Source organism: Erythrolamprus reginae, chromosome 2 (assembly GCF_031021105.1).
Source record: "Erythrolamprus reginae isolate rEryReg1 chromosome 2, rEryReg1.hap1, whole genome shotgun sequence".
Classification (NCBI taxonomy): Eukaryota; Metazoa; Chordata; class Lepidosauria; order Squamata; family Dipsadidae; genus Erythrolamprus; species Erythrolamprus reginae.
The window spans coordinates 321,245,693-321,270,694 of record NC_091951.1 but is presented as its reverse complement, the minus strand read 5'-3'; the positions used below and the strand labels follow the sequence as shown (position 1 = coordinate 321,270,694).

At 41.8% G+C, this 25,002-nt stretch overlaps 1 protein-coding gene across 1 annotated transcript in view; it reads left to right on the top strand.

Annotated features, from left to right (window-relative positions):
* ZSWIM6 (zinc finger SWIM-type containing 6) overlaps positions 1-25,002 on the top strand; it is a 134,952-nt gene that overhangs the window by 62,960 nt on the left and 46,990 nt on the right. Inside the window, exons 3-4 of the mRNA XM_070743302.1 lie at positions 5,814-5,962; positions 9,760-9,910. Coding sequence (XP_070599403.1) covers positions 5,814-5,962; positions 9,760-9,910 — 300 coding nt within the window. The remainder of the gene's footprint in view (positions 1-5,813; positions 5,963-9,759; positions 9,911-25,002) is intronic.

Genomic DNA, 25,002 nt, shown 5'->3' with positions numbered 1-25,002 from the left:
TACTTCATGCATACGTTTTGATATCACTTTTTTCTGGAAGTTTGAACCAGTAACACTTTTTTCATCAGAAGTTGTTATTGTGGGGAAAAATAGGAGAAGCGTTTGCCATCTTGAGTTATCGTGTTTATAAAAACAAATAGTTTTCCTACACTCCCCACATTTTAATACTTGCCAACATCTTAGATATAATGAAATATTTATAGGTACTAAAATGAAGCAAAACTATTTTCTAGAACATTACATCCCAGTTTAAGCATGAAAAATAAATAGAACTAAAATAACCCAAAGTTGAATTGGTCAGTCTTGAGTGCATTGCAGGTGATCCCACCTTGGAATGGCTTTTGTGAGACTGGACCATTTTGTGCAGTTGTTATTGTCTTGAGCTTTTTGCTAATGGAATTGGAAATACCTAACTTACTGTAAGCACTGCTTAATTGTAGGGCTCTGTTAAAATAATTAAAAGTGCTGTTCTCAGATAGTCAAGTGTTGCCCCTTCTTGTTTTATAAAGAGTAAATACCCTTTTTAGGAAGGCATTCACACCATAGGCAAAATAAATGACAAAGAGTTGTGTCCTATATTTGCCTATTTTAATTATTACTAGATTTAAAAATATTTTAGCCTGCTTATTTAACATTTTAATTTTTCCATTGATTATAAATGCTGCAAACTACCTTGAATGATGTGTATTATTTATTTATGCTGTAATTCTGAAGAATTTCCAACAGTTAACACCTAAACCAAAACACCCTTGATTAAAAATATAAATATAAAAACAGTAAAACAAAACTTCTATGGTAAATAATTCAAAATAACATAATAACAGTAAAGTGCCTAGAATAACAGCCACAGACAGGGCCACTTGTTATTCTCTAATACTGGTGAACCCCTAGTAGTTTTTTCTTGAGGGACATGTACTCGGTGACTCAATTATGATTAGAAAAAGTAGCTAGAAAAGGAAAGTACAGTATGTGGGAACCCTTCACATATGCAGTACAGTGATCCCCCGTTTATTGCGTCCCCAACCATTGCGAACAGGGTACTTCGCTATTTTTCAACCCGGAAGTCAAAAATACCATCTACGCATGCGTGCCGGGCACGCATGCGTAGATGGCAGCGGCTTCCCTGGGTCTTCCCCCTCTTGCTGGCGTCAGCGAGGAGTTTCCCCACCGCCCACGCAAACTCCTCGCTGCCGCTCGCCCGCCCTTCGCCTGCCCACGCCGTTCGCTCCCCCCCTCTTGCTGTCGGGAGGGCGAGAAGCCCTCCCCAGCACCCGCTCGCCCGCCCTTCGCCCTGGCGGAGAAATTCCAGCCCCCACCTGGTCCCGCCCGATCCTCCTCCCTGAGGCAGCTCGCCCTCCCATGGCCGCTTCCTCCACCCTCTATTGCAAGCCTCTCTCCTCCCATATTCTGCCCCCCTCCCAGCTTCCAAGCCGCATTCGCCTTCCTCCGCCACCACCAGCATCCAGCTCCCGGCCAAGCAGCCAGGAAAGCCGAGCCGGGCGTGGCGGGGAACATCGGCGCGGGAGGCAGGAGACGGCCGCCGTCACCGCCATACGCGGCTCGGCTTCCCTGGCTGCTGCTCCGGTCGCCCGATCGTCTCCTGCCTCCCGTGCCGATGTTCCCTGCCAAGCCTGGCTCGGATTCCCTGGCTGCTTGGCCGGGGGGGGGGGGCGCTCGGCCGAAAGGAGCTGGAGACGCAGAGCTGAACACACCCCTTCATCCCCAAAGGCCGGCCTTTTTGTCTGGGAGGGAAGATGACGTGCCGGTGGCACAGGGGCGAGGGGCGGGAGGCAAATCGCTGCGTCTCCAGCCCCTTTTGGCCGAGCCCCCCCCCCCCCCTCCGGCCAAGCAGCCAGGGAAGCCGAACTGGGCTTGGCGGGGAACATCGGCACGGGAGGCAGCTTCTGCCGGACATGGGCAATGGGCGGGACAGAGAAGCGGGGAGAATCAGGAGGCTCCTTTGGCAGCTGGGGGCTGCCTGGCTTTGTTGTTTTGGCTGCAGCGGGTGCCAGGCAGCCTCCAGCCGCCAAAGGAACCTCCTGATTCTTCCCGCTTCTCTGTCCCGCCCATTGCCCGTGTCCGGCAGAAGCTGCTGCCTTATTGCTCTTTGCCGGCGGGATGCAAAGTGCTGGGGTGGGAGGGTGTCCTGACAGCCCCCCCACCCATATGCTTCGCCTCCCGCCGGGCAAGAGCGCTCGGGTGGCAACTTCTTCTAGATACGGGCGATGTCCACGCTCTCTCTCGGCGCTTTCGAGCCGAGTCCGTGAGCGAGTTCGCTCACGGAGTCGGCTCGAAGGCGGCGAGAGACAGCGCCAGGAACGGGCGATGTCCACGCTCTCTCTCGGCGCTTTCGAGCCGAGTCCGTGAGCGAGTTCGCTCACGGACTCGGCTCGAAGGCGGCGAGAGACAGCGCCAGGAACGGGCGATGTCCACGCTCTCTCTCGGCGCTTTCGAGCCGAGTCCGTGAGCGAGTTCGCTCACGGACTCGGCTCGAAGGCGGCGAGAGACAGCGCCAGGAACGGGCGATGTCCACGCTCTCTCTCGGCGCTTTCGAGCCGAGTCCGTGAGCGAGTTCGCTCACGGACTCGGCTCGAAGGCGGCGAGAGACAGCGCCAGGAACGGGCGATGTCCACGCTCTCTCTCGGCGCTTTCGAGCCGAGTCCGTGAGCGAGTTCGCTCACGGACTCGGCTCGAAGGCGGCGAGAGACAGCGCCAGGAACGGGCGATGTCCACGCTCTCTCTCGGCGCTTTCGAGCCGAGTCCGTGAGCGAGTTCGCTCACGGACTCGGCTCGAAGGCGGCGAGAGACAGCGCCAGGAACGGGCGATGTCCACGCTCTCTCTCGGCGCTTTCGAGCCGAGTCCGTGAGCGAGTTCGCTCACGGAGTCGGCTCGAAGGCGGCGAGAGACAGCGCCCCCCGGACCCCCAACCCGGGTTTGGGGGGCTGCTAGGAAGCCCTCCATGCCGGCGGCAAACAGCCGCGCCGCCCCCAATCTTCGGCTCCTCGCTAGCGCTGTGGGAGTAAAAACACCATCTGCACATGCGCAGACGGTGTTTTTACTTCCGCATCGCTACTTCGCGAAAACCCGCTCGTTGCGGGGGCTCCTGGAACGGAACCCTCGCAACGAGCGGGGGATCACTGTACTATAAAGTGCATTTGAAACATATTGGAAATTATATTGACAAAAAATATCCTGCTACATTGTGTTATCAGATGCAGTAATTCTTAGTGGTTTTCATAGGTACGAGTACAATAGATTGCAAGAATCTTGAAAGTGATAAGGGTGTGAGTTACCCTTGTGACTAGACATACCCAATTCCTGAAACTGTTTAACATGTTTTAGCTCCATCCTGCTAATCAATTGTGTTGCTTTTCTCTGCACTCTTTCTAGAATTTCAGAATCTTTTTTGTATCAAGCTGACCAAACTGATGTAGTATTATCTTACCAAGGCAGTGTTCAATTTTAGCTTGTTTTGTCCTATCCAAAGCCCAATAGTGTTCAGATATTTGAGTCAAGATTTCCAGTTGTCTCCAACTTAACCAGTTAAATGTCATCTACAAGGTGACCTCTTCCAACAATTCCATGTTCAAGAGAAAGATGAAAAAGACCTACTGTGTTTCCCCGATAGTAAGACACCCCCGATTGTAAGACATATCGGGGGTTTCAGGGGGGTCGGCTAATATAAGCCGTACCCCGAAAGTAAGACATATGTCTTACTTTCGGGGAAACACGAAAGTATTGCCTCCTCCCTCTCATCTAGCTGCCTTGCCGCAGTCGGATCTCCCGCTCGTGCCGCAGCCAGAGCCGCGCCGCTTCGGCCAGGGCCGCCGCCTCGCCCGCCGGGTGGCCGGGTGGCCCAAGCTCTGGGCGCAGCGCGCCACCGCCAGCTGGCACCAGGCTGCGTAAGGGAGACTCTCCTGGCCGCGCAGCTCCCTCGCCAGCGCCGCGAACTGCTCCGACGCTTCGGCCAGGGCCGCCGCCTCGCCCGCCGGGTGGCCCAAGCTGGCGGTGGCATGCTGCGCCCAGAGCTTGGGCCACCCGGCGGGCGAGGCGGCGGCCCTGGCCGAAGCGTCGGAGCAGTTCGCGGCGCTGGCGAGGGCTGCGTAAGGGAGACTCTCCTGGCCGCGCAGCTCCCTCGCCAGCGCCGCGAACTGCTCCGACGCTTCGGCTAGGGCCGCCGCCTCGCCCGCCGGGTGGCCCAAGCTCTGGGCACAGCGGAGCTTAGACGACACCAGCCGGTAGCGCGTCAGGAAGTCGCCGCCGGCTCCGGCGCCTGAAGAGGCCGAAGCCCGGGCCGAAGCCCGAAGACGAGCCGGCCCCGGTGCCCGGGACAATATAAGACATACCCCGAAAGTAAGACATAGTGGGGCTTTTGGGGATAAAAAGAAAGTAAGACACTGTCTTACTTTCGGGGAAACACGGTATTAAGCCAACCTCCCCTCCTCCCCCGACTGGAATTGCTTGGTAATGAAGGACAAGTGCCAATATAAAACAGTACCTGCAGCCCTCATAATATCTCCAGAAGGAATGCTTGCTGTTGAGCAGTCTCATAGGACAGAAAGGATATATTACCTCCTCCCCATCCTGACATAGCTCACTGACCCGAGTAACCAGTACTATTTTGGTTCCATGTCTGGACCTGATCCCAGGCAGAAAAGGCTCCCCCCAAAAAATCTGCTTTCTTCGTGGTGCCGCAATTGACCCTTACCATCTTTTCAACAGCCTTCTCCAAAAATAGAAATTGAAGACTGCCTGATAGTTATTCAGTGTAGCTGGATCCAGAAAACGCCTCTTGAAGAGAAGGCATATTACAGTCTCCTTCAAATTGGGGAGGGATGCCCTTCCCTACAAGGCATTGACTATTTTTCTGATCTAAGAAGGCACAACTCTTCTGCCTCAAAGAAGGGGCCTGGATAGAGAACGCCTTGCTTACCTTATTGGGATCTTCAGAAGCCCCAGTTAATTAAAGACATTGCCCTAGTTATAAGACCCCATCTTTGAAGTGTTAAGGCTTGGGGGAATCTGAGTGATTTTATTGGTATGCAAGTAGTTCTGTGTAGTTCTCTTATTCCCCTAAAAAAGTGAGTTGACTGAACAGTGCTTCTAATATACTAGCTATGCACAGGACATAGAAAGCACAGGAGATAGAAAGATAGAAGTTATTGCACAAGATCTGATTATTTATTCATTTATATATTTAAAGATTTGTGTGGCAACATGTAGGCAACTCATAATAAATCTGCTAACTATAAAACCATAAAACTGAAAAATAAATACCCCCCCCCCCAAAAAAGAAAAAATCCTAGTGCCCCAATCATCTCCTAGCATGCTTCAACAACTAGCCATAGGCGCCCACGACACTATTTCAGTGCTGGGTAAATACCAGGTCTTAATGGCCTTCTAGGAAGGGACGGCCAGATCACTGGGCCAGGATGTTCCACAGAGTAGGAGCAGACTTGGGATTTGTCAGACTTGGGAGTCTCTACATTTCAGACGCTGAAGACTGATCATGGAATTTGTGTGCAAAGCACACATTTTGCCAGTGAGTAACGATACCTATATGTCATAGAGGGTTATTGCTCAAGTTTTCTCTTGGCCACTGATATAATAATCTAAATCTATGCACGCATCGGTTCCTTTAGAGTGTTAAATATGCACAGAATTCTACCATATCAGTGCTTAATGTTACTGCATTCATAATAGGTACAATCAATCATCAATAACTGTTATTTTAGGTGGGAACAACTGGATCCTCATGTATTGGTAAAAAGATTTAAGTCATCATAATATAGCCTTTGTTTCTACTGTGTAGGTGCCCCTGATCCTACAGCAGGAGCGAGCATAGATGATGAAAACTGCTGGCATTTGGATGAAGAGCAAGTTCAGGAACAAGTTAAACTCTTTCTTTCCCAGGGTGGATACCATGGATCAGGGAAACAGCTCAATTTGCTTTTTGCAAAGGTATGTAAGAAGAATTTTTTTTTCATTTTGGCATTTCATTTTTTTTAAACCTTTTGTTCTTACATTGACTTCACAATGTTTAGCCTCTTAGTAATGTTCCCACTCCATTTCTTGGGCTGATACCATCTGGATTTCTTGGGCTACATTTTTCAGAATTCTCAGTCATTTGGAATATTTTAAGGTACAGAATAAGGACTACATGATTATTATTATTATTATTATTATTATTATTATTATTATTATTATTATTATTATTATTTATTGGATTTGTATGCCGCCCCTCTCCGCAGACTTGGGGCGGCTAACAACAGCAGTAAAACAATATAACAAAATCCAATACTAAAAACAGTTAAAAACCCATTACAGTGATCCCCCGCTCGTTGCGAGGGTTCCGTTCCAGGACCCCCCGCAACGAGCGGGTTTTCGCGAAGTAGCGCTGCGGAAGTAAAAACACCATCTGCGCATGTGCAGATGGTGTTTTTACTCCCACAGCGCTAGCGAGGAGCCGAAGATTGGGGGCGGCGCGGCTGTTTGCCGCCGGCATGGAGGGCTTCCTAGCAGCCCCCCAAACCCGGGTTGGGGGTCGGGGGGGCGCTGGTTCTCGGCGCTTTCGAGCTGAGTCCGGGAGCGAATTCGCTCCCGGACTCAGCTCGAAAGCGCCGAGAACCAGCGTGGACAAGCCGTTCCTTGGCGCTTGCTATCTGCGCTTTTGAGCTGAGTCCGGGAGCGAATTTGCTCCCGGACTCAGCTCGAAAGCGCCGATAGCAAGCGCCAAGGAACGGCTTGTCCACGCTGGTTCTCGGCGCTTTCGAGCTGAGTCCGGGAGCGAATTCGCTCCCGGACTCAGCTCAAAAGCGCAGATAGCAAGCGCCAAGGAACGGCTTGTCCACGCTGGCTCTCGGCGCTTTCGAGCTGAGTCCGGGAGCAAATTCGCTTCCGGACTCAGCTCAAAAGCGGCGAGAATGAACGGCGTGGGCGGGCGAAGGGCGGGCGGCAGCGAGGAGTTTGCGTGGGCGGTGGGGAAACTCCTCGCTGACGCCAGCAAGAGGGGGAAGACTCAGGGAAGCCGCCCAGCAGCTGATCTCCCGGTTGCCATCTACGCATGCGTGCCCATAGAAAAAACGGGCACGCATGCGTAGATGGTATTTTGACTTCCGGGTTGAAAAATAGCGAAGTACCCTGTTCGCAATGGTTGGGGACGCAATAAACGGGGGATCACTGTATATAAAAACCAATCATACATACAAACATACCATGCATAAAATTGTAAAGGCTCAGGGGGAAAGTGTATCTTAGTCCCCCCATGCCTGGCGGTAGAGGTGGGTTTTAAGCAGCTTACGAAAGGCAAGGAGGGTGGGGGCAATTTTAATCTCTGGGGGGAGTTGGTTCCAGAGGGTCGGGGCCGCCACAGAGAAGGCTCTTCCTCTGGGACCCGCCAAACGACATTGTTTAGTTGACGGGACCCGGAGAAGGCCAACTCTGTGGGACCTAATCGGTCGCTGGGATTCGTGCAGCAGAAAGCGGTCTCGGAGATATCTGGTCCGATGCCATGAAGGGCTTTAAAGGTCATAACCAACACTTTGAATTGTGACAAGAAACTGATTGGCAACCAATGCAGACTGCGGAGTGTTGGAGTAACATGGGCATATTTGGGAAAGCCCATGATTGCTCTCGCAGCTGCATTCTGCACGATCTGAAGATGTCAGTAGTAAACGGTTTCTTTGGGAAAAATACAAATCAACATGGCCAAAACCCAACCAATGAAATCTCCTGAATTTTTAAATGCTTTGATAATAGTATGTCCTCCCACCCAACATAAAAGGAGTATCAAAATACAAATAAAAGGATATCTTTTATAATTTAATGTCATGTGATAAAGCTTACAATTGTTTTAAAAATGGGAAAACTGTACTGCCAGGGGAAGATGATTACTTAATGTAAGGAACGATAGAGCATGAAGTAAGGAGCTTTGCAAACTCTTCTGTTTTTCTTGGACAGTGGGATGGAGTTCATAGTAAATTGACATCATTTGGTTGATCTACTTTGCATGTTTTATTATCAGAATTATACGCAAACTGCATAGGAAGTTAGAAACAGAACAAACTGAAACTTGTGGCAAAGATTAGAATATTTGTAGTCAAGGATAGTACTGGTATGACTGATATGGTTCAAAGTGAAATGTTGAAATGTATGAATTTAAAGCTAAAGCAAGTTCAATGCAAAGTTGGAAATAGCAATAGCACTTAGACTTATATACCACTTCATAGTGCTTTACAGCCTTCTCTAAGATTTACAGAGTCAGCATATTGCTCCAACAATCTAGGTCCTCATTTTACCAATCTTAGCAGGATGGAAGGCTGAATCAGCCTTGAGCTGGTTAGGATCAAACTCCTGGCTCTGGGCAGAGTTAGTTTGCAATACTGCATTCTAAACATCATGGCTCTTAAATATCTGAATATTAATTTATTCTGTGCTTAGTGTTTCCAAATCAGTGTGTGCCTTGGAAGTAAAACAGGGCACTTTTAACACCAGACAAACATGAAACAATCAACCTGCTAAGATTTCTAATAATTGTATTGCATTGATAAGATAATAACTGATTTATAATTGAAGTACCTATAGCCATTCAATGGAACAATTGTAGATTTATGCTTTGACTTTTTACAATACTGCTAGTTCTTTTACCTTGCATTTCTCCTTAAATTTGTTCTTCGAATGAGCAATAAAATCTTTGCTGTCTATAGCAATTTGGGTGGGGAAAAAAGCAAATATTGTAAGCATTTTTATTAAGAGCGTGTGTGAATTTTGTTTCCAAAATATTCATAAGAAACTTGGACTATGGAATAGACACCTCTCATGCTGAAGGAGTGCAAACTGCACCACTGTGTTCTGTAAAGAATGGTTTTTGCAATATAGTACATTTGAGCTGCCATGAAAAACTTTACTTTTCTCAGAAATTATGGAATTTTCAATTTAATGTATTACTCTTCTGTATTTATACTGAGTCATGTAGGAATTTGCTAATATATCCATGCTTCCTAATTGACAAGAGAAAAAAATTGGCATGCTAAAGCTATGTCTTTTTTGTTCCCTTTATTACAGATGTCTATAAGTGTAGCTTCTTTTTAGAATTAAATACTATCAACTCTTCCTGTCCAGTGAATTAATTTTGTATTAGGTGATGTGGCACAGATTGTACTCTCATTTATCCCACTCCTGCAGCTTTTGTCCATCTTCATATAAATATTTATTTCTCCTCCTCTTTCTCCTTAAATTGCAACAACAGCACCTCTAAGCTAGCGGAACATCAGTTTGAAAGTGTGTATTATTTTCTTTTTAATGTTTAATATTTTTAAATTTAAATTAATATTTTTTCCCTTTCTAATTCCTACATTTCTGATATCAGATGAGACAAGATGAGATGCGATTATTTTCTCAATATTGGGCTACTTCATAATAAAACATTCTATCTCTTCATTGTACACATACTTTTTAAAACGTTGTGTACTTGCAATACTTACTGTTGGTATGAATTGGTAATATTGATTATTCCACTGACCTCTCCCTTGCTTCCAGCAATTCTTCATTTCCTTCCAGAAGTTGTGAAAGCTTCAACACTGGAGGTTTTAAATAAGATATTGGATAACCATTTGTCTGAAGTGGTGTAGGGTTTCATGCCCAAGCAGGGGGTTGGACTAGAAGACCTCCAAGGTCCCTTCCAACTCTGTTATTCTTTTCTGTTAATATATTATTTCATTTTAAAAAAAACCGTATTAAACTACATTTTTATATTGTAGGTGCGAGAGATGTTAAAAATGAGAGACTCAAACGGTGCTCGTATGCTGACTCTGATAACAGAACAGTTCATGGCTGACCCACGGCTGTCACTTTGGAGGCAACAAGGAACTGCAATGACAGACAAATACAGGCAGCTGTGGGATGAACTAGGTAAATCCAAATAATTTTGCAGAAGCTTTGAACAGATCCGAAGTGAAGGAAATATTAAGTGTTTTGAGTATCCCCGGTTCTTGTCAATAGAATTTGTATTTGTTGCCAGATTTTGGGAGTATGGCAACCTGGGAACTTGTTTTCATAGGCAAAATTAGTGCATTTTTGCTAAAGCCAAGGATGTACAGCCAAAAATAACTGCTCCGTGAAATGTTTAATAGTAGAAGCTGGAATATAAACATTTCCTATGTAATAAGTAACCCATTGTATTAACAAGGGCTAGATCTGCAGTTATTAATAGTAAATGTTTACCTTCATAATTATGCACCTCTTTGATTCCAAAATGTCTTTGAAAGGGCATACTCCTTCAATAATCAGTTTTCAGTTGGCATGGAAAACCATATAATGTTAGTTAAAGACCATTCATTCATATTTTTTTAATCAAGTGGGTGGTCTGGGTATATACTTCAGAGTAACACATGTCTTTTTTGTGCTTTACTTGGATTTATGCTCTGTAAAGATTGGGAGTGAGGGAAACCCCAATAATTGACCAAACTAGGCTCATTTATCAAATGCATTGCAAGCTCACTATCCTGACCAAATGCTTTAGGACCCTATATGAGTGGTTGAACGTGAATTTGGAATTTTCTGTATGAAGGTGTGTACATGTTGATTTGAGCTGGTAGTTCTGGGTCAGATATGGTCTTCTGTTTGAAAATTAGGAGAACACAAACTGAGAACAAGCTGTGTTTCATGTCTTGTTGTTTGCTTTTTTAAATATGATAGGATTTTATGTGCTTTTTAATATTAGATTTGTTTTCGCTGGAATATTGTTTTTATTATTGTTGTGAGCCGCCCCGAGTCTTCGGAGAGGGGCGGTATACAAATCTAATAAATTGATTGAATTGATTGATTTAAGTAAATCTTATGAGTATCTTAATTAACTTTTAATTGAAACTGAAATAAATACCATAGTTGTAATTCATACTTAATGTTATTTTGGTGCGTTGTGTATTTTGGAATAGGAGTACTATGTTTCTATATGGCTGCAAATGAAATGAATGTAACACTCAAAGTTCCAGAGGAGCAAATTACAAGCTGCAGCTATTTCAGTTTATCTTTCTTACTGTCAGTCAGTCAGTCAGTAAGGGAATCCTTGCAACAAATTCCATCAGCATTTCCCTGGATGTACTATATTTAATAATGACCTTGTGTGTACAGTATTACTAAGATCTGTTTCCTGGGGCTGGCGGCACATTCCGGCTCAGTGTGTGTCAGTTTGACATTCTTAGAGGAATTGCTTAAGAGTGGCTAGTTCAGGGGAACAATTACTTCACAACATATAGGTTCTATGTCCTTCAAAGATTCCTAATAATCCATCCTGAATAAACATAAACATAGATTGTTGGATCAGGAAGGGACAAAACAAAAATCTTTCTGACTGAATTTAACAAGGATCTGATGTATCATCGAGAACTTCTAAGTTAATGGTTTCAATGTTAAATACTACTAGTTTGACAGTCTCAACTCCCTGTTTTAATTAAGCACTAGCATTAAATACTTTTTAATACTAAAAGGATGTTGAGACTCTAGAAAGAGTGCAGAGAAAAGCAACGAAGAGGATTAGGAGATTGGAGGCTAAAACGTGAAGAACGGTTGCAGGAACTGGGTATGTCTAGTTTGATGAAAGGAAGGACTAGGGGAGACATGATAACAGTGTTCCAATATTTCAGGGGTTTCCACAAAGAAAAGGGAGTCAAAGCATTCTTCAAAGCATCTGAGGTAGAACAAGAAGCAATGGGTGGAAACTAATCAAGGAGAGAAGCACCTTAGAACTAAAAGAGAAATTTCCTGATAGTTATAACAATTAATCCGTGGAACACCTTGCCTCCAGAAGTTGTGAATGCTCCAACACTAAAGGTTTTTAAGAAAATGTTGGAAAACCATTTGTCTGAAGTGGCATAGGGCAGTGAGGGTGATTTTTTTTTCTCGGGTGTCAAAAGAGTGTGGGCGCGCACTATCACGCATGCATGAGTGCCCACACCCATAATTCAATGCCTGGGTAGGGCAAAAACAGCTTCCTCCCTCCCCCACCCCCAGAGGCCCACTGGGAAATGGCCTGTTCCCCAACTTCTGATGGGCCCAATAGGCTTGTGTTTCGACCTCCCCAGGCTTTCCTGGAGCTAGGGGAGGGTAAAAACGCCCTCCCTATTCTCCTATTCCCCTGAAAGCTCTCTGGAAGCCAAAAACGCCCTCCCAGAGCCTCTATGCAAGCCAAAAATCAGCTGGCCAGCATACACCTGCACATTGGAGCTGAGCTAGGGCAATGGCTTGCGTGTCAGAACATATGGCTCTGCGTGTCACCTGTGGCACCCATGCCATAGGTTCGCCATCACTGGTATAGGGTTTCCTGCCTAATCAGAGGGTTGGACCAGAAGACCACCAAAGTCCCTTCCAACTCCTATTCCATTCCATTCCATTCCATGCAAGGGGCTATTTCTCTATGGTAGATTTTTTTTTCTCATCTCCTCTATTCTTGGAAGTTACAAGTAAAGCCAGATAAATTACAGGTCTTCCACTTCTGATATGAAAACTAAACAGGTGGTGATACATTATTTCTAAGAATTTCTGGTTTTTCTGGTCAGCTTTTCACCTGATTTCAGACTCAGGGCTAAGAATGAAATTCCTGATATTGGGAGAAAAATAGAACGTGTGTCTCTGTTGGCTTCTCCAGGCTCCTTGCTGCACCATTAGACTGGGTACACAAATATGAGCACCCATTTCCAGTATTGCTTCTCTACTCTTGCAGGGTAGTTTCAGGCAGTGTTGAAAAATTATTCTGCTCCAGGAGATATGCCAATAACTTTTATTTATTCTCCAATATGATTCTTACTTGCATGAAACCTCAGATAAAACTTATAAGGTTTCTGTATAAGTGAGTCTCTGAGACTGGGGAAAAATTGATTAAGAATAATTAATTCAAAACTCAATTAATACAATATGGAAATTAAATTATGCCCTGAATCTTCTATTCAATCCAGGACTAAAATTCTCAAAATACAGTGATACCTCGTCTTACAAACGCCTCGTCATACAAACTTTTCGAGATACAAACCCGGGGTTTAAGATTTTTTTGCCTCTTCTTACAAACTATTTTCACCTTACACACCCACCGCTGCCGCTTGGATGCCCTGCCTCTAGACTTCCGTTGCCAGCGAAGCACCCGTTTTTGCGATGCTGGGATTCCCCTGAGGCTATCCTCCATGGGAAACCCCACCTCCAGACTTCTGTGTATTTGTGATGCTGCAGGGGAATCCCAGCAGGTGAATCCCAGCAGCGCAAAACGGGCGCTTTGCTGGCAACGGAAGTCCAGAGGTGGGGTTTCCCATGGAGGGGAGCTTCAGGGGAATCCCAGCAGCACAAAAACGGGCGCTTCAGCTGGCAAAAGGGGTGAATTTTGGGCTTGCACGCATTAATCGCTTTTCCATTGATTCCTATGGGAAACATTGTTTCATCTTACAAACTTTTCACCTTAAGAACCTCGTCCCGGAACCAATTAAGTTTGTAAGACGAGGTATCACTGTAATTGTTTTCTGGTTGCTTTATTTTCATCTTTTCAAATAATTGCTTGTGTCAGATTCCATTCAAACATCTTAAAGAGAGAAGTGGCTAACATAGATTTGTTAATTCTGTATTAGTCTGGTTTGGAAATAAGTCAAGTTAGATTTTCTTCCACTGAGAAAGTATTACAACAGTCCTTAATCTTTGGAAGCATCAGTATAGATATTCCGCTCATGTTATTGTGATGTATGTGTTTGTAATGCATGGTTCTATGTCCCTATTACAGTAGTGGGTTTTACTTACCTTCATTAACCGGTTAGGAACTGAGAATGTTTGCGCATGGAGTGCTTCTGCACATGTACAGAACCTTCTGAGCATGTGCAGATCATCCGTGATGACATCCACAAACCAGTCGCAAACCACCATTGCCCTGTTACACTTTAGTTGTCTAATGGTAAACAATGAAACTACTCATGGTAAGATTTTGACTTTATTTATTCCTTTTTGACAGGGAAGGTCATGCGAGTTGCATTAAAAGTTAATCCTCGAGTCTCCACATCAGGTTTTTTTTAAAACTGTCACCAGTTCTTTGAACCTACCCATTTAAGAGTATCTCTAAGGAATATTTGACATAACACCCTTTGGATGCCAGAATCACCTCAATTTTCTCTCATAATCTTGCTCATCCAAAGTTTTTTAAAAAAATGAACTTTGATGTTTGAGCTTTGATGTTTGAGTTTGGGAATGACTTTCACTCTGAAAAAGGAAAGGAAAATGTATTATTTTAAAATCATTTTAAAAAATCATAAAAGGATTTTTCCCCTCCTGCAAATGTAGAATGAAAGTCATTGGGCAATTTGAGCACTATAAAAATAAAATAAAGCTCACTTTCATTTGCAGGTTTACACCTGTTTACAGGTTAGCCCTAAAGTCAACTAGCTACTAAGCTTTCTTAAGCATGTTCTCAGGTGGTAGAAATTTCCCAAGATCAGACAGGTTTCACTGCCTTTCTTCCCTTGGGAAGAGGCCACCTTTTATAAACGGATGTTAAAGAAGAAGTGTTCTGCTTCTAGGAACAATATGTTTGCAGAAAGGCTAAAGTAACAAGATGTTAATTGAAGTTCAGCCAGTGTTTGCAAGATTCCCACAGTCATGACCAGTATGGGAATACTTCTTTTCAAGGCAACGTTCACTTAATATGTTAATAATGAGTTAAAGGATTTCCAACTTGGATTCCTTTATAAGATTAAAAATGTTAGCTGTCAGGGTGGCCCTGTAAAGAACAAGGAAAAGTTGCTATTTTGACAGGAGACATACATTTACATTTGAATCACCAAACAAGCCAGGGAGGGGGCATTAATTATTCCTAGAATTGACAGGGCATGTTTATATAGCAAACATGTGATTTGGTCAGCTACCCCTTATTAATAATCAATTTAGTTTGTGTTGTGATTCAGTCTGAGACTCCTCAGGGAACGGCTGGCATTCTGCCGGCTCCATGCTCAGAGGGGGAGGACGAGGAACAGGAGGAGGAGGACCAGGCAGATGGGGAGGAGGAATTGCAGGCCGAGGAAGAGGCAGAACAGCCTGAGACCCCCGGGGTGGAGCTCTCCCCAGCGAGTAGCCTGGAGTCCTTAGATGAGAACGCACAAGCCATCATCGATCTCAGGCAGAGAAGAGCAGCACAACGAAGGGGACAATTAGCCAGGTATTTCCATCCCTAATAGGCAACAGCTGGGTTTGGGTGTGGTTCTCCCCAGAAAGGTTGAAAAGGCAGGCCCGCCCTTCCTGTATTGGGGAGAATTATCTTTTGGGAGTCCTGTGACCTTGCTGCAATCCTTGGCGTCTCTGATTCTGGCTTGTGGCCTTGAAGGCTGAAACCTTGGGGGAGGCGTGGGTCTTATTCTCTACAGTGGTGGGTGTGCCAGCAAGAAGCCTGTTGTATTGTCTGGCCGTCGTGACTCTTCTGTGAAGCCTCATAGCATCCCAGTGTGTAAGAACAGTTTTTTCTCTGTGTTTGTGTTCAAAAATATAAAGTGACTTTGCGTTTACCAGCGTGTCTGGCTGCTTTTTTCAGTTGGTGCTGAAGTCTGGGGGCACCCAGACAGAACAGTTTGTAGATGATTTTGGGTCATGGAATTGCTTTTCTGTCAAAGCCCAGACACAGTGTCTCAGTTTTTTAAATATTCTGTCAAAAGATATATGCATTGGTACAGAGCTTGCTTTCATTTTTGGAACAAGTAAAAATTAAAGCTAAAATTTAAGGTGAATCTAAATTGAACTTAGATTCTAAATTCTTAAAGAGTGGGATTCTTTTTGTTGTTGGGTCATATTTGCTCACAACATTACAATTTTAGAATAGAATAGAATTTTTATTGGCCAAGTGTGATTGGACACACAAGGAATTTGTCTTGGTGCATATGCTCTCAGCGTACATAAAATAAAATATACATTTGTCAAGAATCATGTGGTACAACACTTAATGATTGTCATAGGGGTCAAATAAGCAATGAAGAAGCAATATTAATAAAAATCTTAGGATATGAGCAACAAGTTACAGTCATACAGTCAACATGGGAGGAAATGGGTGAAAGGAATGATGAGAAAAACTAGTAGAATAGAAGTGCAGATTTAGTAGAAAGTCTGACAGTGTTGAGGGAATTATTTGTTTAGTAGAGTGATGGCGTTCGAAAAAAAAACCTTACAACTTTAAAGTGGAATATATGTACATATATGTATGTATATGTATGTACTGTATATATATGTGTGTGTGTGTATAAATATGGAAATCATGATACATCATGTGACGCCATCGTGATGAGTTTGACACCCCTGTTCTAAATTATAGAGTATAGTTCTCTTGTTATCAGCCTTTATTAAATCCCAACAAGACTATTGGTAGATTCCGAAATTGCCATTTTTATCTTTTCATCTATTCTTAGCAAAAAGTCCATAAAGGGTTTCCAGTCTTTTATAAAAGTACTTGCTATTTCTTTCTTGGACTTTATAGGACTATCTTTATGGTCAATTAGCTGTGGATACAGAAAGCTATTGGGTGAGTTTGCTGTATGTCACTTAGATTTACCAAACCAGTGTTCTATATTTCAATTACCTGATCCAAAAGTACTGCATAACTATAAGTACCATTTTGTTTCAAGGCTGCCTTCAGATTTAAATTCTGAGAACTACTAGTTATAGAGAAAAGTTTTGTCAGCATGTCAGATCTGCAAGTTAATTGTTGTTTTCTGCTGATTCCTAGCTGTGATATGGAATTGGAAGCCCTTTGACACCTTGAAAGATACAAGCCCTGAGCACAATTGTCACGTGTCACTATCAGGACTGACACAAATAGTGTTCTCTGTTAGAAGCTTAATTACTGACTGTTTTAAATATGAGCATTGCAGTTTTACACTAAGCCCCATTTGCCCTTGAATATAATTTAGATGTCCCCTTAGCAAAAGCTAAGTACCAAATTAATGGGGGGAGAAGTCTACATGAAAAAAACTAAAAATGCAAAACAGCCTTTTATTGCCTTTCATGTGCCACAACTAAATATGTCAACCTAAACCAAACTGTAAATGGCACAGTTACTGTTATCAAAGTAGGATTGTTCTTGTGACAGCTTAATAAAGCTGAAACTATTAAATAAAATTTCTGTGGCTTTATCTGATAAGTGCAGTGAAGAAGAAAAATATGTGAGACAAGTATCTATGCCTGTTAGAATGATGGAGCCCAACAACTTGTCAACATATAGATTGCGGGTCCAGATGTATGTATGTGTGGTTTCCCCACAGTTTCTGTTTTTCATTATCCCTTCCTATCTTCTCCCATCCTACAGTGTATCCTATGCTAGTTGCTATCACATAGATCTTGCATTCCAGAACCCCCCTCATTTCAACTTTCTCAACATACATATCTGCAAGAGAGCTTTTTAAAATTAAAAATGTGTATCCAGCATCAGTCAGCTCTCTTAAGAATGAGTGGAAGCCATTGACAACAAATGTCCTTCTGCATTTAAGACATAAATGGGTTGTTGACCAGCTTATTTAAAATTCTTCAGCTTTGTTTTCCATTATTGACATGAGACTTGTCCTTTTGTATATAGAATTACAGTACTTCAGTTTCCCCAAGTTTCCCAAGGAATTTTATTTTTTCCTGGACAGAGAGAAAAAAAAGAGCTTATTAGATTGGCATGGTCTTTGCAATGATTGTTCATTGATTTCCCATTACAGAAGATGGTAGACACTGTTAATAATATATAGTAGTTAGTGCTTTAGTTTTCCAGTCAATGAGGAGTTCCTGCAGAATAGGATCATGTTTAAAGATGTAACTTGGCAACAGTTTATACAATGGCCCATTCAGGCTCACTGGGAAACTATGCCAGAACAAAGCCAAACCAAAACAAAATGTTATACTGAACCAAATAGCATAAACTAAAACAATAAATTTAAAAAAAAATACAGATTTATAACAAAAGCCACAAAATTCACATTGAAAGCTCAAGCAATAATAGCGGTTGAACAGAGTTTAATAATTTAACTGTGAAGTTCTCAGTTAAGAGAAGTCCATCTTCTTCTTCTGTGTTAGCAAATACTTCAGAAGAAAAGGATTTAGGGGTAGTGATTTCTGACAGTCTCAAAATGGGTGAACAGTGCAGTCAGGCGGTAGGGAAAGCAAGTAGGATGCTTGGTTGCATAGCTAGAGGTATAACAAGCAGGAAGAGGGAGATTATGATCCCGCTATATAGAATGTTGGTGAGACCACATTTGGAATATTGTGTTCAGTTCTGGAGACCTCACCTACAAAAATATATTGACAAAATTGAACGGGTCCAAAGACGGGCTACAAGAATGGTGGAAGGTCTTAAGCATAAAACGTATCAGGAAAGACTTCATGAACTCAATCTGTATAGTCTGGAGGACAGAAGGAAAAGGGGGGACATGATCGAAACATTTAAATATATGTTAAATAAGGTCCAGGAGGGAAGTATTTTTAATAGGAAAGTGAACACAAGAACAAGGGGACACAATCTGAGGTTAGTTGGGGGAAAGATCAAAAGCAACATGAGAAAATATTATTTTACTGAAAGAGTAGTAGATCCTTGGAACAAACTTCCAGCAGACGTGGTAGATAAATCCACAGTAACTGAATTTAAACATGCCTGGGATAAACATATATCCATCCTAAAATAAAATACAGAAAATAGTATAAGGGCAGACTAGATGGACCATGAGGTCTTTTTCTGCCGTCAGTCTTCTATGTTTCTATGTTTCTGAGCTATTACAACTATGAGTTAGTATAGGTCTTTTATTGCATATAAAAACAGCAGTGCAAAACTCATGTGAATTTACTCTTGTACAAATCTGTTGCTGGAGTTTCCTTCCACCAGTGAGAAGAGAAAATCATTAAATTGGATATGTTTTTATAATGATTAAGGCAGGCCCACTTCACCTGTAATGCTAAATAATATATTTATGTTATATACTAAAACATGAATTTATGTAATTCCCCTATGACCTCATTCTCCTGTATAATAATGTCAAATTCATTTTAATTCACTTTCAGTTAACCACAAATATTTATATTAAGACTAAGATAAACTGTGGTTTAAGGCAACCTTACCCATCCCAGTTTCTGTGAGCTTCATTTAATAGGATCAGTGGTTGTGGAATGATAGCAGTTATCTTTCACAAGACCGAAAAGACCTGTTTTAAATGCTGAATTTTATAAATTTAATTGTTGCTTCTGTAAATACATTTAAGATATATATATACACAAAGAGACTGTATGTGTGTATATACTAAACATATCTGAATGAAATTTGCTATTTATCAGTGATTTCTCACCATTAAAAACAACCTTAAGAAAGTTCCCTCTCCCATTTAAAATGTTTTGAAAAATGAATAGATTATGTGTATGTCTGTGTGCGTGTGTGTGTGCGTGCACACTGACTATTTCTGAAATATTTGGGCTATTATATAGATATGTTATTCCCTCCCCCCCCACACACCTCTGGAAATGTAGGGAAAGCTTGAAGCCAAAGGGCTTGTTGTTCATCAAAAAGTACATTTTTGCTTTTGTTTATAGTAGAGATCCATAGTCAGTTTTGATTCTTTGTTGTAATCATATCTAGAAATACATGTTGTCAAATGACAATGCCACACCTACTGCACACACTGCTTCAAAATATACTGCTCCAAAAAAAAAGGGAACACTCAACTAACACATCCTAGATCTGAATGAATGAAACGTATTGAATACTTTGTTCTGTACAAAGTTGAATGTGCATAACAGCATGTGAAGTTGATTGTCAATCGGTGTTGCTTCCTAAGTGGACAGTTTGATTTCACAGAAGTCTGATTTACTTGGAGTTATATTGTGTTGTTTAAATGTTCCCTTTATTTTTTTCAGCAGTATATATAAAAGTCTTAAAGATCTTAGCTGGGTAGTGGGAAGGGAGGACAATTATAGAAGACAAAGCCAGGGCAAGATTTGAAACTGACACCTTGTACAATCCTGAGTCTCATTAATAACTAGTCTCCTTTCTACATTGTTTGAGGTTTACAAAAGAAACATAAAATGTAAGCTGAATCTCTAATGACAAGTGGACTGTTCAGATTGCATTTTGAATTAGTGGAAATTATTCCTTTGGGAATTAGCCCATAAATCCTTATCCAATATATACTACAATTTCCTGAGCCATTACTGTTCCCTTTATTTATTTTTTTGCCTTTTAAATATTTACAGTTGATTATTTTTGGCTTGTTTCCCTAAGTATTGCCTATTGTTGTTTGATTGTTTACAAAGCTGAAGTAATCAACCAGTACATAAAACATTATTCCCTGATGTGTGGATTAAACTTCAATGCCCCATTTCCTATAATGGTATATCTACAAACTTTTAACTAAAGCAAAATCTGAGTATCCATGTTGCTTTTTACATTGTTGTTAAGTTTTATGGAATGGTATCATCCATCCCTTCTACACTAAGCAAATGAATGAAGATACAGCATGATAAATAATCTGAAGACTTGCTTTCATTGTGGCCTTATTCTTTTCTCTCCCCCCCTCTCCCTTCCTAGCATTTTCCTGCAAATGTAGGATCTGGTTGTTGTTTTTTCTGGATCAACCAAGTATTGATCTATTGATTGCAACAGAAATTGACCCGCCAGCTTGTTGCCTGAGCCTGACATTGTGTGCAGAGAAAGAGTGAGTGGCTCAAAGTCATCCAGCTGGCTTTTATGCCTAAGGCAGGACTACATCTCAGTCTCCTGGGTTTTAGCCCATGTCTTTACCACTAGACCAGACTGGATATTATTGTAGCCTTATTGTGCTGTGAATAATTTGATATGAGGCAGAATAAAATTGATATGGTATTGTATTGGCCTGAATAATGGTGGGGTGGGGGGGAGTGTCACTTGAGTCAGCACACATCAAATTTAGAGCATTTCTGACTCACAATTAGTACAAGAAAGATACCTCAGCCTAGAAAATAGAACTTTTTAAGTTTTAATTCTTTATTTGCCTTCTTTGCATTTTATATACACACATATACCACCAGAGTACTAGTTTTCATGATCTTATTAAATCTCTTGACATACGGGTCAAGTTGAAATGGAATGTTTTCTTGTGAAATAAGCAAAATCCTCAAGGAAATATTTATGCTTGTTTTCCTTTGTCATATCTGTCCTCTTATCCCTTTATACAGAATGTAGCTTATAGAAACTACATAATTTTACTTTGCCATAACTGCTGCAAATAATCTGTTATATTAATCAGCCATCTAGTATGAAATGTAGACGGAGTGATTATACTAACATACACAGCGAAGCACTTGTCAAAACTGATATATCAAAGTTTGAAGCATTAACAGAATGAATTAGAACAAGATAAAACATTCAGTAGTCCAAGAACTTCAGCACCTTGAGTACTATGAGAAGTTGAGTACTATTTAAGTGATTTGGATTTTACTGAGGCTGTGTTCATGAATAAAAGCTGGAACCCTCAAACTTGGTAATATATCCACATATCCTAGAGAGAGTTCATGAATTAAACAGTACAAGAGTACTTGTATATTCTGTTCATGATGATACTGATCTAATTAGATCATTATCCATTGGGGCTTTGGATTTACTTTTAGCACTAATGAATCACTAATGGGCTGGATTTGTTTTGGTAACAATTGGGAGAATTCTTTTTTGAAGAAGGGAGGGATTTATTGAATAAGATTTAAGTTTTCCATTATGATAGGCAATATTTCCTTATTTTCAAAAATGTCATTTATATTTCACATCACCAAAAATATTTTTTTGGTGCTTTCAAGACATTAATCCAGTCTCTGGTTTCTAACACGAAACTTAACTCAGCATTTCATTATTAATATTTTTCCATTAATATAGGATTTTAGGATGAATACTGACTGCATCATGCTCCACGTTGCAGAATAATGTTTTACTACTTCTTGTCCATAATGTGTAAAGAGCCTCTTTACGACTGGTGGGTTGTTAACAATCAATATCAATAAAAATCTTAAGGATACAAGCAACAAGTTAAAATGATACACTCATAAGTGGGAGGAGATGGGTGATGGGAATGCTGAGAAAAAACTAATAGTAATATTAGTGCAATAGTAGTAAATAGCTTGACAATGTTTAGGGGATTATTTGTTTAGCAGAATGATGGTGTTTGGGGAAAAAACTGTTCTTGTGTCTAGTTGTCTTGGTGTGTGGTGCTCTATAGCAACATTTTGAGGGTAGGAGTTGAAACAGTTTGTGTCCAGGATGTGAGGGGTCAGTAAATATTTTCACAGCCTTCTTTTTGACTCATGCAGTATACAGGACATTACTCTCAGGGATAGTCAGTTCCACAAACGGATATGGATTCAGGGAGATTTCATTCATGAAAGTAGGTGCTTATGGAAAAGTTTTGAATTCAAATGTACTAAATTTGTAAGACTAACCAAATTAAAAAAGCAACCCCATAAAAATGTTACAATAGGTGTCCATCACCCTCCAAGGGAGTTACCGTATTTTTCAGAATATAAGATGCACCCTTTTGCTCCCTAAAAGAGGTTAGAAATTTGGGTGTACCTTAATGAATATAGCATTTTCAAAGCTTTCCCCCCCCAGGCTTAACTAGGTGCTAACAATCTTCCTGACTTGCTGCATTTTTTTCTATTCCTACTCCCTCCGAAGCAGTTTTTCCCATCCTAAGTCTTTGCAGGCTTGCTTTCATTCCTACTCCCTCTGAAAAAGGCTTTTTCAGCTCTAACTAGGGGATAAAATAATATGCTGAAGATGAACAGACTAAGGACGCTAGCCAGATGAATACCTGGTAGGTAAATTTTCCCCTATTTTCCTCCCCCGCAAACTAAGGTGTGCCTTATACTCCAGTGAGTCTTATACTCTGAAAAATACTGTAGTCATGGAGAACTGTTATGCTTCAGTTGTCCCTCCTGCCACCTAGCTTATCCATCTGAAATGAGAATACAAGATGGACTGAAGTCCATATGGAAGAAAGAGTCTTGAGAGTATCTAGGAGCCAAACCCTGTAGCCAAATCTTTATTTCTTTTTTTAAAAATTAATGCTATGTTTCATTTTATTATTATTATTATTTATTAGATTTGTATGCTGCCCCTCTCCGTAGACTCGGGGCGGCTCACAGCATACAATAAGACAATTCATAACAAATCTAATAAATTTAAAAAACATTAAAAAACCCCATTATGAAACCAGACATACACACAGACACACCATACATATATTATATAGGCCCGGCGGAGGGAGGGGGAATGCCTCAATTCCCCCATGCCTGATAGCAGAGGTGAGTTTTAAGGAGTTTACGTAAGGCAAGGAGGGTGGGGGCAGTTCTAATCTCCGGGGGGAGCTGGTTCCAGAGAGTCGGGGCCGCCACAGGGAAGGCTCTTCCCCGGGACCTGCCAGATGACATTGTTTAGTCGATGGGACCCGGAGAAGGCCAACTCTGTGGGATCTAATCGGTCGCTGGGATTCGGGCGGCAGAAGGCGGTCCCGGAGATATTTACTCTTTAAGTAAATCTTCTTTTATTTTTTTTTCTCACTAACTTTATTAGTGATCTTTGGGTGGGAGGAGAAGATGTAAATTAACTGAGATAATTCTCTTTTATTGCAAGCCAAATATCCTAATGTATAGTATGTCAATAGAGATTCCTAATCATCCAGGTCATGGTTGTCTTAAAGGTACTTTTATCAAAAGGCAAGTAGACTGTCTTGGTTTTTTCTCCTTTGAAAATATTTTGCTTCTCATCTAAGAAATTCAGAACTGAAGAAACTTTTTGGTTAGAAGCAAAACGTTCTAATACCCTTTACTATTGGTTCACTGACATGCGCAGAAGTGTTCCGGGCAGGTGGGTGGAGCGTTTAGCTGCCAAAGCTACTGATTCTAAGAACCAGTCTGAACCGGGAGCAATCCACCACAGATATACATATGTATGGTACTTTTTCTTAATGTTACTGCAATTCAACCTGCTAAAAGATTTTCCTGGCACAAAGATAAATACATATCATAAATCAATATGCAAATTCCATATTTCCTTGAAGATAATTGGAAGACTCATCATGCTGCAACTGCAATTTGGTATTAATTTCACACAAGAGAGAGACTATTAAAACTGTCACATCTTAGTGAGGTATTGTCAATTCTAGTTTCACAATCATTATCTTGCTCTGAATTAGAGGTGGCTTTTCTTCATCAAACCTCTTGTTTCAATACAGAAATTACAAAACCTATTGGACGCTAGTGTTTTATCCCCATCAGACAAACAGAATATAATCATTAATCAGAGATAGAAGTTTCTTCTATTATTACTTAAACAAATAACTACATGGTGGCATTATTAAAGTCCTACATGGTGGCATTATTAAAGTCCTACATGGTGGCATTATTAAAGTCCGCGGAGAGGGGCGGCATACAAATCTAAATAATAAATAAATAAATAAATAAATTAGCAGTAGATTCTGTTAACAGTATGTATAGATTTCTCCACCAGGGATATAAGCTATTAAGCATATATGCAGTCCCTTTATTATGATTAATAATTGTTTCCTATAAACATTAAGATATTCCGAAGAAGCTTTTTCCAAAATGCAACTGGAATTTCTTGGCTTTTTTTCTTGAAAACCCACTACTGCTGTATATGTAGCCCTTCATGGCATCGGACCAGAATATCTCCGAGACCGCCTTCTGCCGCACGAATCCCAGCAACCGATTAGGTCCCACAGAGTGGGCCTCCTCCGGGTCCCGTCAACTAAACAATGTTGGTTGGCGGGCCCCAGGGGGAGAGCCTTCTCTGTGGCGGCACCGACTCTCTGGAACCAACTCCCCCCGGAGATCAGAACTGCCCCTACTCTTCCTGCCTTCCGTAAACTTCTCAAAACCCACCTTTGCCGTCAGGCATGGGGAAACTAAACATCTCCCCCTGGGCCCGCTGAATTTATACATGGTATGCTTGTGTGTGTGTATGTTAGTATAGGTTTTTTAAAAAACTTTTAATA